General features: G+C 36.1%; 1 protein-coding gene across 1 annotated transcript in view; it reads right to left on the bottom strand.

Moving 5' to 3' along the window:
* evi5l (ecotropic viral integration site 5 like) overlaps positions 1-13,504 on the bottom strand; it is a 90,528-nt gene that overhangs the window by 44,759 nt on the left and 32,265 nt on the right. The window contains exons 7-13 of the mRNA XM_079813029.1: positions 11,299-11,442; positions 10,843-10,932; positions 10,646-10,743; positions 10,441-10,501; positions 8,175-8,228; positions 7,668-7,700; positions 6,944-7,084 (exon numbers count right to left, since the gene is read on the bottom strand). Of these exons, the coding sequence (XP_079669155.1) occupies positions 6,944-7,084; positions 7,668-7,700; positions 8,175-8,228; positions 10,441-10,501; positions 10,646-10,743; positions 10,843-10,932; positions 11,299-11,442 (621 nt within the window). The remainder of the gene's footprint in view (positions 1-6,943; positions 7,085-7,667; positions 7,701-8,174; positions 8,229-10,440; positions 10,502-10,645; positions 10,744-10,842; positions 10,933-11,298; positions 11,443-13,504) is intronic.

Here is a 13,504-nt window from a genome sequence, read left to right as displayed (position 1 = left end):
CCCAGACTCGAAGGCGCAGGGAAGCGACCCTCTCGTTCACCGGGGTGAACTCCAACACATGGCGGCTGAGCTGGGGGGCTATAAGCAAACCCACTCCAGCTAAACCCACAAACCCACTCCCAATTTGTTATGCACCAGCCCCTTACGCTCCCTCCTGCAGGTGGTGAGCCCACAGGAGGGCGGCCCCACGTCACTCCTTCGGGCTGAGCCCGGCCGGACCCCATGGGGGGAGGCCCGGCCACCAGGCGCTCACATACGAGCCCCAACCCCGGGCCTGGATCCAGGGTGGGGCCCCGGCTGTGCCATGCCGGGCGACGTCACGGTCCTTGGTGTAATTGTGAACATATGGGTTTGTGAACTGTTCTTGGTCTGGCCCGTCACCAAGGACCTGTTTGCCTTGGGAGACCCTACCAGGAGCATATAGCCCCAGACAACATAGCTCCCAGGATAATTCGGATACTCAAACCTCTCCACCACGATAAGGTGACAGTTCAAGGAGAGGCAAAAAAGTATCATCCTAGGGAGAATTCCCCAAAACAGATATTCCTCAGATCCATCAATCATAATTGAGTTGTTAACATAGAAACGAGAACCATGACAAAAGATCTCAGCATTGCAAATTATGCAATCAAGACAATCTCAAACTACTTTTTTATTTGTACATATTTTAATATTATGCAATAACCTTTAATATAATGCATTTTATAGGGCTGGGCGATATGACTTTATATACATTTCATGGCAATACCGTGTAAAGCTTTTGCTATATCATGCATTTGTAAATATATTTGCGCAGGGCTGCTTAAAGTTATTGTAAGTTAAAATGAAAAAAGCACATGATGTGCTTGATGTTAAAAGAGTTATTAAGCACAATAAGCCCCAAAAATGAGGTAATGGAGGTATTTTTTAACAGTCAAATACACACAATTATGTCCAAATGCCTGTCTTTAAAAGTATTCACAAACACAAGTCTGTTAAGTGAACATAAACAGTTGGGAGAAAATAGGATGTGTGTCAATATATTTGATCCGTGCATCAGGACTTAAAGTGACAGCAGCCTAATATACCTGTGCTGCCATCTTTGTCATTAAACAATAGTGTGACGAGATCTCATGCCATGTCGTTTCACTCTTTTATAGAAATAAAATATTCAGTTGGATAATGGTCGCTTAAATTGGTCTGCTCTGCTCATTCAGCACAAACTGCCTCAGAGTCGCACACAGTGCAGCAGGAATCACAGCTTACTGATCATGCGACACGAGTAAGGTGAGATGAATGACAAGACCATGGTGGAGGATTCGTTGCGCAACAGAGCATAAGCATCTGATAAATGTCTTATCTTGTAGAATGCGCGCTCAGCACTGGCGCTCCCTATACACGGAGTATTATGCAAATTTGCGAGCTTCCTGATGCGTGCAAATTAGGCTACATACAAGCCTGTCTCCCAATATCAAACCTATCTTAGGCTGGGCTGTGTAGTTGTAACAACCCTTTTAGCTCTTGTCTCTGTTTGCAATTTGAATATTGAGAGAGTACTTTGACTATGGTTGAACTTATTGTTTGCACTTAATAAGACTAAGAAAAAACTATTAATTTTTTTATTTATATGTTCTATTTGTGGAAAGGAATTAAATTAGAAGGTCACACACAGCCTCAGTCAGAAGTTCTGGAAGCTCATAATTCGTGTACAGTAAGGTCTGAAGAGACTTGTGTGAAATCATACAGGAGAGAAGCCAATCAGTTGAGTTTGTGGCAAAACCTTTTACAGTGCTTGTATATTGTTGTCTTTCAATGCATTTGATAATTCATACTCAAAAAGTAGAACTGAAATTACATTCATTACAAGATGATTAGTTAAAATATTTCTAAATGCACCTGCAGACTATTTTTCCAGTCATGAATTTCGTCATTGAGGACTTCTTAAAAATAGTGTGCACAAATCTTGAATCTTTTTGATTTCTTACTTCCGTGCTACTCTTTATTACAGAACTTGAAAAATGTAAAGCATTGTTTATTGTATTGTGTGTCCTATTGTTTGTAATTTGCTGTTTTTGTTCAGTCCTAAGTCAATAGTGTGCAGTCATTTTTTTGGGGGGGATACATACGTCATTCTCTCACATACAGTAAGACATTAAGTATAAAGTCTTGTAATCTTTTTGTAATGTTCACAGATTTTATTTCACAGATGGGTGGTTTGATTTATGGATCAACTTTTTATTGAAGAAAGATTTTTTAAATCCCTATGGAGAAATATTATTTTGAATCCAAAGATGCTGGAAAAGTGACAGGTCCCCGTTGAGCTCAATCGATATTTTGTGCTTAAGTTGCTTAGTAACCACAGTCAGACTATTCTTATTACTTGGTGGAAGAAATTATATTCTAATTGTTACAGTAATAAAAAAACATTGGTGTTATATTTGACTAATTTACCGTTCAAATAAAGTGATAAGACAATCGAGGCCAATTCCCTTATTGATAATGTAATTATTTATAATACATTAATGGTTTGGAAAGATGTGAAAAAATATTTGAATATTCCTCAAGTTATTTCTGTTCGATCTCCCTTGGCTTTGAATACTGATTTTTCAATTTAGATTAGGAGAATAGGTCTATCGTCCAAAGTTCTAAGGGTCTGTCTGATTTTTCAGGCCTGATGATTTCTGAATTTTTGAGGTAATTTGAACAACTCAGAGAAGAGTTTAATATTATTCCTGTAGATTTTTTCAAATACCTCCAAATTTGGCATTTCAAAGAGATTCTTTTTTAAGGCAGAATAAATTCCGCTTAAATTTGTCAGAATTGGAAGAAAACATGATTTCAGCTAAATCTCTTTCCAAGTTGTATGCCTTATTGGTATATTCTGATTCTTCAGTGTATGATTCTTTGAAGCCGTTGTGGGAATGGGACCTGGGGGTATCAAGATCTGTAATGGCATTTTTCCAAAATGTACTTCAATTTCTCTACATTAACAATTTTTTTTTCACAGGATTTACTTTACACCTGTTCATCTTCATAGAATGTTCCCTAACAGTTCAAACCTTTGTTTTAAATGCAACATATACATGGGCACATTCTTTCACTTATTTTGGTCCTGTGATCACATTAAGCCATTCTGGAAAGGGGTTCACTCTGCGATCCAGGAGATAATGGGTAAATAGTTTATTTCATCCTCTTTACTCTACCTGCTGAACCAAACTCCCAAAGACTTTTTTGACCTGGATACCAAGCATTTATTTACAATCCTTTCATTTCTGGCAAAAAAATGCATTCTGTTGAGGTGGTCTGCATCCTAAATTCTAACGGTTGCCATGTGGATATCCCAGTTATCAGCCTTTTTTCCTTTGGAGAAACTAACCTGTGATATTAATCAAAAATCAGACAAATTTTGGAAAATATGGAAACCTGTGCACTCTTTTCTACAGAAACTCTGACCACCTGTTTATGGGTTTTTACTCTCTTTTAATTATTTCTTTTTTGTGTCATGTTTCTGAATAAATTATGCAGGAAGAGATGTATACTTTGTATATTTTGTATACTTTGTATAGATGTATATTTTCTATACTTTGTATAGATGTATATTTTATATGCAAATGTTAATCTCTCAGTGCTTTGGGTTTGTTTGTCTGTTCTTTGATGTTATTGTATTGTATGTGATTTTATTTGAAAATCAATAAAAAAAGTTTTTTTTGCAGTAACTGAAAAAAAATAAGATAAAGATTTCTTAGAACGGCGAATTGGTACAGGAGATTTGTACATAATTTTTAGTGTTAGTGCCTAAAATAACAGTAACACATGGCTTTTAGACCCTTATGTCATAAAATAGCAATTTCAGCCTATTTTGCATTTCCAAAGAAATTTAAGATGATGTATGAAAAACAAACAGTCATTCTGTACGTGTCAACTCAGATCAACAGATGTGCTTCTGGAAATTTTTGATAATTTTAGCATTATCTATCACTGAAGCGTCAGTGTTGATGTGAGTGTGCTTCTGCTGTATACTGTGTGCATATACTGTGGCCTACCAGAGGGGGCTGTGGCCTGCCCTGGAGACTTGTGTGAACACTAGTTCCCACGGACTTTTACTTCTGTTTTTCTTACCTTCCTCCAGGCTTCCAGTCACTTCATCATACCCGTATTACTCAGATGTGTCAATCACATAAACTCTCGCTCATTCTACCTCTGTATACTTGTAAAGTGCTAGCAGAAGGACTGGACTCTGAGCTAAAAACTAAATGTTTTCCTTTCCAGACAGCAAAGCACAGCATTAATGAACTTTTCACAAGAGAAAACAAGGGCTGCCAAAGATCTACCAGACACAACGTCATTTCACTGAACGATGATACATGGAATTTAAAATTAAATTATATAGGTGAATATGTATATATGTATCTATATATATATATATATATCTATATATATATATATATATATATATATATATATATATATATATATATATATATATATATATATATATATATGTGTGTATTAAAAGAGGATGTGAACCGTAGACCACAAATAACATTTCATGTCAACCACAGCAAGCCACAGGTAATGAAACCAGATTCATCAGATTTAGGTTGAATAAGCAACATAATATCTCACTCTTAAACATACTAAATCCCTGTCAGATCTAAACAGGAGAGTGTTTTTATTATAGCTATCAAGAAATTGATATCTCTGTAAAACAATTCCATAACTGGTCTAAAATAGTTAATTTTGGGGGTGTGCATGCAGATTTTTGCCAAATGTAAGAAAAAATGGCTTTGTTGAGTAATTAAAACAACTGGTTTATATGGTTTACACTGAAAATGTAAGAATAACAGCCACAATCATGCTGATTTTAGAGACGCGTAAACTGTCATTTTAAACAGTGAAAAATGTACCATCAGAAGGTAATCCAAAATGTCTATAAAGTTTTTCCTTCAGAACTCATTGGTGGTGATAAATATGAATACCTATTGTTTTTATGAGTTCTAGAGAGCCAGAGACTGCCTCATTTAATAAATGATGCTGCAAGAAACACAATGGTTGTCACAAAAAAAGCTGTTAGCTGCACATGGTACAATAGTTCTGTTGACATCAGCACCACTATGGGATGGTGGTCAATTCTGAGTAACACAGGAAAATACATATGACCAGAGAGTGTTGCTCTGAGTGTGAAACATGTCAGGCTCACACTCAACATGACACACACCACACCCCAGCCTCTTCTCACACATGCCTTTCACTCACACTTAAACGAAAAACAAAAATTCCAAAATACCCCGTCTGTTAAATAGTGAAGCATCCATTCTACTAGCTTGTGAGGATGATGAAAGTTTTTAAAATGTAATGATGGGTTCAAACAGTCAACTTAGTACCAAGTCATTTTCATAAATCTTCCCAGAAAATAATCTCTGACCCATCTCTGACCCAGTTTATGCTAATTCCGCTGTGCGAAAGCAGGTCTCTTGACTAAGAATAGCCTGCAGTCATGTGTACAGCGAACATAACGGTTAAAAAATATTAAAAACCTGTTCATATGGCATGTGACTTTGCTCGGTTTTCCAATAAACAGTATGATATCACACTGCCACTATATAAAAGAGACAATCTTTCCTCATAATCCAAGGCTGTATCACTTTCAAATGTAATGCTAATTTAATAGTAGGTACTTTCAAAAGGCTGAAGCTAAATAAACCTTTTTGCTGTTTTTGGCCAATGGATGTGATTGTTAAGTCTGTTTCACACTGCACATATAAGCAGTGAGAAAGCATAAATGGATTGACAGACCTGCGTTGCAGTGCTATAACACTGACAGCATTTCAGAGCTGTGGCGCTACACATTGGGAAACTCCATTGATTTGTTCCCTTTAAGGGTTAGTTCACCCAAAAATGAAAAGTCTGTCATTAATTACTTACCCTCATGTCGTTCGACACCCGTAAGACCTCCGTTCATCTTCGGAACACAAATTAAGATATTTTAGTTGAAATCCGATGGCTCAGAAAGGCCTCCATTGGCACAATGCACATTACACTCTCAAGACCCATATACGAATCATGATTCGACTCGCTGATTCATAACGCTTCAAAGCTTCATAATGCAGTGTTTTGAATTCGTCATCACTATATAAGTCGTTATTTAGGTTATTTTTGCGCACAAAAACTATTCTCGTCGCTTCATAAAGTTATTGTAGAACCACTTTAGTGAGATGGACTTTGTAACGACATCTGTAGTACCTTTTAAGGGTCTTGAGAGTGTACAGTGCATTGTGCCAATGGAGGCCTTTCTGAGCCATCAGATTTCAACTAAAATCATTTCTGTTCCGAAGATGAACCTCCGAAGAGGTCTTACGGGTGTCGAACGACATGAGGGTAAGTAATTAATGACAGAATTTTCATTTTTGGGCGAACTAACCCTTTAAATAATGGATATAAATTGTAAAATGAATAATGCAAACTATGTAAACTACTTAAATAATTTACACTGAACAAAATTAAAAATGCAACACTTTTGTTTTTCATAAGCTGAACTCAAAGATCCTATTTCAAAAGGCCTATTTCTCTCAAATATTGTTCACAAATCTGTCACAGATTTGTGAACAATATTTGAGAGAAATAGGCCTTTTGTGTACATAGAAAAAACTTAGATCTTTGAGTTGAGCTCATGAAAAATGGGGGCAAAAACAAAAGTGTTGCGTTTATAATTTTGTTCAGTGTATATTCAAAAAAACTTGCTGAATAGAAAATGCTTGTGTTTTGTCCGTCAGGTTTTGTGCAAGTTCCACAAGCAGTGGCAGGCATCTTTTTTTAAATGATGGGTGAGCAGTTCACTCCAGTCATTTTATGTAGCTTCATAAAAGCCTATATTTAAAAAGACTGTATCAATAAATAGGTTTTTGTAGCATGTTATCAATATTTCTTGCTGAGGTCAACTTGTAAGCTAGGCATCTGCTGTTACCTTGTGTTGCTGAAGCACGCGTATGGTGTCCTGAGCCTTTTCCAGACTCTCACTGGCTGTATAACACTGCTGCCGAACCACAGCCAGTTCACGCTTAATAACATAGTTCTCCTCAGCCTCCTGGGCTCGTGTCACCTGACCCTGAGAGAAGAGAAATAGAGTAAGTCTCTTCTTGGGAGATGTGTCTCTTTACTTGAGGTTAAGGCGAGATAAGTATGGCATTCCAGTCAAGGTAATGAGAGGGGCTTCATGCAATTATACCCCGGTGTCATAAAACCAAAAGAAGAAATCTGATCAATTCAAGAATCAAAAGAATCCCACTGAATTTTGGAGCTTAATGAATTACATGATAAAATATGAAAAGTGCCACCGGACCTAATACGGAACCCTGATGCACACCTATGCTTCCACATGCATTCCACATATGCTGCCGGTATAGAGTGTCAGAGTTAACCTTCACTTGGAGCACCTCTGGGACATTATTCCAGCCATACAGACAAATGTGCTGTCAAGGCAGTGATGGGAAACATAGAAAAACAAATAACCATTTTTCATGCAACAGGCCCATTCTCAGAATAGTGTGGAGGAGGCAGTGCAGAGGAAGGAAAAAGAGTGGATCATAGGAGGAATCGTGGAAGTTTCAAGGAGAAGAAGCATGTGATTGAGCAATGAGAGGAGGAAAGGAAGGAGAGATTAGTGAGCAGCTGGCTTGACAGTACTGTACCTGAATCAACCTGTCTGCTAATGCAGCACTCTCCTACAACACCACAAGAGAAGAGGAGGAAAAAGGAAAGAAAGGATACAGAAGGAGGAAAGAAAAGGTTGAAGATAGAGACAGAAAGAACAGGGAAAAGGAAGGAAACAGTGGATAAGAAAAAAGACGTTGAAAACCACAGACACACATAAAGAGAAGTAAAGGTAACGTTTTTAAAAGTTAAGTAGGAAAAAACAAGGGGAGAAAGTTGTAAAAGTAGGTATAAAATTGAGTATAACAAAATTAGTTTGTTTGTGGTGAAAATTGTAGGGAAGTAATTTCAACAGAGGAAGATAACACTTAAAAAATGTACCATCAAAAACAAGACAATATAGCTGAGCCTTTGTAAAGATCGACATGCTCTAAAAGTTTACATGACTCCCTTAATAAAGATGTCGACACTGTTTACTCAAACACAAACTAATTAGGGCTATTTTAGGTTCATGCATATCAATTAGAAGATTGAAACCATCTCACTTTCTCCAGTGTCTCAATCCTCTGCTTCAGTAGTCTATTTTCTGTACGTAGTCTCTGTTAAAATGAAATAGTTTTTTTGTATTTTATTCAGAAAGCAAATGATTAAACACCTTTTTTTCCAATTTTATTTTACCGAAAACATTTTGAATAATTTTAGTTAACAATAACAACACATGCTATTAATTAAATGTGTAACAGCATAAATCACATTTATTCAGTTTGAGGTAATAATTGCATGTTAACTAGGTGTAAGCATTGTTGTGTTCAGATACAAAGCTCCCAGTGGAGCATTTATTTATAACTAAATGAATGGGAACAACACTCTTCATTTATAATTTAAATCCAGATGGTGAATTAAACAAAAGTAAAGTAAAGTCATACATTATTTGTATAATAAAATGTATTTCTTAATTAAGTTCAAATGAAATATCATTGGGTAAAACATGCACATACAAATGCAATCTACACACTCTAAAATAAAAAATAAAAATAAAAGTACAAAATTGTACCTTTTAAGGTACAAGTGGCTGTCACTGTGTTGGTACCCTTAAAGGGATAGTTCACCCCTCCACCCAAAAAAAAAAATTCTGTCATTAATTACTCACCCTCATGTCGTTCCAACAAGACCTTTGTTCACCTTTGAAACACAATTTAAGATATTTTTTGATGAAATCCGAGAGCTCTCCGACCTCTCCATAGACAGCTATTTAATTAACACTTTCAAGATTCAGCAAGGTAGTAAAATCAGTTTACATTGTAAATAGTGCAGCGTTTCCAGAACACCGGCTTACCATTGGCCGACGCTCTTCATGTGAGCACCATGACGCATGCGCGGGAGCTGCACTGTAGCACAGGCTAGAGCGAAATTGTTGAATAAAGTTGTTATTTTTGTTAGTTTTCACGCACAAAAAGTATTCTCGTCGCTTCATAAAATTAAGGTTGAACCACTGGAGTCACATTGACGATTTTAACAATGTCTTTCCTACCTTTCTGGAGCTTAAAAGTGGTACTTAAATCAGGGTTCCCACTCTTTTTCAGCAACCATTTTCCAGTACTTTTCCAGGACATTTTCAATTTTACTACGGCGGGAATAAAAGACAAGGATCATGCCAAATATTGCTTTCTAAGTCTTTAAAAGCCGTACAATTTATTGCCATTACTTAACAATCCAGCATTTTTCAATATGAGCTCTTAATCATACATTATGATTATGGAAGCTTGTTTACACCACAGAATAGAAAGAAAAGGTAATTGTGACTTATCTCGCTATTCTGACTTTCTCGCAATTGCGAGTTTACATATTTGTGATATAAACACGAAAATTGTGGCAATTCTTTTTTCCTCAGAATTGGACTTTATAACTTGCAATTACAGTTTAGATCTCACAATTCTGAGAAAAGAAGTCAGAATTGCAAGATATAAACTCGCAACTGCGCAAAAAAGTCAATTGTGAAGAAAAGGTCAGATTTGCTAGTCTATATCACGCAATTCTGACTATATCTTGCAATTCTGACTTTATAACACACAAATGTGACTTTTTATCAAAATGATGTGATTAGGTAGCAGCTTACGAGTTAACATTCACTGCATACATTTGAGCAGTTAATAGCATTAGCTAACGGCTGCAAGTGGCAACACAAGACTTAACATAATTATTCAAAATACTACTCATACGCATCAAACTCAGAATTCCTGAACATGTGCTTTCTGCAACTAGCGCTAATTGTTTGGGCCAGCGATAAACTCTTTATACTCGGCTAAAGAAATAACTTTTTTTTAAAGAATTTTCCCAGACAACAACAAGATTTTCCAGGACATTTTACATTTTCTATAATTTTCCATGTGTTTTCCAGGACTGGAAAATTTGTCATAAATTTTCCAGTTTTTCAAGGTTTTCCAGGACGAGTGGGAACCCTGTTAAATTGCTGTCTATGGAGGGATCAGAGAGCTCTGGGATTTCATCAAAAATATCTTCATTTGTGTTCCGAAGATGAACGAAGGTCTTACGGGTTTGGAACGTCATGAGGGTGAGTAATTAATGACAGAATTTAAATTTTTGAGTGAACTATCCCTTTAAGGGTACATTTTTGTACCTCCATGTAGAATAAAAACATTGGTATAATTGTACCCTAAGGACCAATTGTGTACCTTTTATGTGTACAGTTATACGTTTTGTTCCCCAAGGAACAAAATTGTACCTCCACTGTATCTTTTTTCTGAGAGTGCATGTTTTTCAAAAAGTTGCACCAAATCCAGGTTTACAAACCTTAATCTCAATCTGTTCCTCCATCTCTTTGTTTTTAATGGTGGTGTATTCCTTTTCTAATCTGTGAATGAACATCAACAATCAAATCTAGAGACGAACCAAATCTTTGTCTTTATTATCATAACATTTAAATATCATATATTTTATAATAATAATCATATTTAACGTGGAAGCTCATTTTACTATTTACACTCAAATCACTCACTTTTTCATTCTCTTGGGATTGTATTTGACCTGATAGGCCCGTAGGATAAGTTTATCCGGGCAGCTATCAAACTGATGTGGAATCACCTTCTGAAAGTGCTGTGGTGAGAATATTAAACAAATATCAGTTCAAATATTGTTTATGTTGTTCGATGTATAACATATTGATGTACATAACAGAGATGATTCTCTCCTAACCTGTGACATTCCCTCCATGTCTAGCTGTATGAGGTCTGTCTGGTTGTACTGCAATATCGCTATTCCAACTCGGAATATGATCTCCAAACCCTGAACAAAATATCAGACAGTGTGCATACAATCACAGACTAACAGCTACAACAAATATCCACATTCTAATATATTCATGTCTAGTAAGTGTTTATAACCCCCTAGATGCATTCACTCCTTTAAAAAGCCTGAAAACTTGCATTCAACACAAATATTGCTTGTCTATCATTGACTTTACTCTTTACTCTCTACTTGTACAAAACTTTGCATGTTAGATAGTATACTTAAGCGTTTTCTTTGTGCATTTAGTCTGATTAGGACAACCATTTTTCCTTTCGAGAAGGAACTTCCAGGAACATTGTGTTCATACAGCACATAGCCAAGTCAGTAACATGCATGGATGCACAAAGTGTCTTGTGTTCGTACCTCATACATAAAGATGTCAAAGATACGTGTAGCTATTGGCAGGGGCAGGAAGGTGAGAAAGAGAGTGAGGAACCAGGATGAGGCGTACATTGATGTATGGAAACTCTGAGAACGGAAGTGAACGTTCAGCTCTGGCAACTGCTCCTGATCACAAAGATGCAAACATGGAAGAGATACAAATGAAAAAAAAGAAGAAAGACATTAGATAAAAGTACTTCTGAGAAGAAACAAATGCATTGATTCTTAGCCATGACTCTGTTTATGCACTATAAATCTGTTGCCTCCTTGTGGACAAACGTGGCATTACTCCAGACATCTTGGCATGCAGTATACTGTATAATAAGAGAGATTTGAAATCACCTCATTGGAAAAATTGCAACATAAATGAGATTTAAATCATGCCCGCCTCTTAAGTCAATCATATCACATTTTTACATTTATTCAAATATTAGAGATGCACCGATTGCACTTTTCTTGGCCGGTTCCGTGTGTGACCTGCCGATTTTTGCCATTTTCTTTCAACATACTTTAATCGAAGGCATATACAAAGAAAAATCTACTTTTCTGAAATGCTAAATTTTATTTTCATAAAATTTTTTTTAAAAAAAGTTAAAAGACAGTAATAAAACAAGAACAGATAAATACATTTCAAACAACAGTCTTAAATGTAAAAATTAAATACAGATGAATGCTTACAATTAGCTACAAAAGTTATTCAGTCAAGAGCAGAAAGTGATTTTCTTTAACTGATTACTTGCCAAGTAAGGCCATTTGACCATTTAAGCGCAATAAGCCACTCATTTTGGTACTTGCGACTCACAAGCTGTTTGAGAATTTAGAGCCCTATGAAATCTGTTTTATTTTTTCGCAAATTATGTTTTCTTCCATTTTAATATTTCTGGATTCCATTTTAATGGTTTAATAAAAAACATGTCTAATTAATTGAATTAATAAAATAAAATAAAAATAATTTATGAATTTGTATACAATAATAGGGCCCTACGATTTTTTTTTCTTTTCCCAGAAATTCTGTGTGTGTATTTTAGTTTTTCTGGTAATCAAAAGAAGGCATAAAACATACATTTATTTTTAATCAAATTAAATTTAAATAAACCCTTTCATTTCTTGGCAAAGGTTTACTGTTAAAATGAAAACATGAAAGAAAAATTGTGTGATTAGGCTAAACATTTAAAAATAAAGTTTGAATGATTATTTTATTGTTGTTGCTATTTTTAGTAGTAGTTTTACATTAAAGCCGCGTTTCCACTGCAGGAACTTTGGGGTGGTTCTCGTGTGTTTCGACCGCAGGAATCAGGGTCTAAATTAAGTTCTGTGTATAAATATCCCCCCCCCAAAACGCCCTGCTCGCGAGGTAGTACTTTTTTTAAAGTTCAGGAACTTTCGGTGTGGGACTTGGGCGCTGAAAATGCTGATTGGGTGAGTTCACGCAGCAGTTTGATTGGTCGACTCAACGCAGTATTTTATTTCAACCCCTATTTTTAAAAGTCTGTTGCGGACGCGGTGCATGCAGTACGAGTTTTTTTGCTATTCGAATCAACAATGGAGTTTAAAAAATACAACCGATGGGCCGACGACGAGGTTCAGGCTTTATTCAATTTATTTGCAAAGGACAAAATCCAGTGGGAACTGTAAAGTCGTGTGCACTCCTACATCACCGGACTAATCTACACAGTACTTTAGACCGCAATGGAAACGCAGACAGCAGCAAGTCTGGGGAAAAAAAAAAAGAGTTCCTGGGACAAATTGTTTCAGGTAATTTCGGTGGAAACAGGGCTTTAGACATACATTTTACTGTATTATAGTAATACAATAGTACATAGTACTATACAATAGTAAAATATATCTGTCACAAGTTACACCGAACGTTTCTGTTTGTATATATGACAATAGTTTTTCTCAAATTCAACAGTAAAATGCTCATAAAATGACTCTCAGAGCTGCTATGGAGATGAAGTTCATGTGTTCATGTCGTCATATAGTAACACCGCAAGCATCACTAATGTGTGTGTGTGGGATATGAAACCACGCACCATTCATTCATTCATTCACACAGAACATGTAGGATTCACATTCAAATAGTCTTCTTGTGGTTTAATATTCACAGACACTAGTCCATATTGTGTTGTGATTTAAAGTGTACTGACCTACTTTTGATTTATTCATCTTAAAATTTGACAAATTCTGT

The sequence above is a fragment of the Gobio gobio genome, assembly GCF_949357685.1.
Source record: "Gobio gobio genome assembly, chromosome: 3".
Classification (NCBI taxonomy): Eukaryota; Metazoa; Chordata; class Actinopteri; order Cypriniformes; family Gobionidae; genus Gobio; species Gobio gobio.
This window is presented reverse-complemented; position numbering and strand designations above follow the sequence as displayed.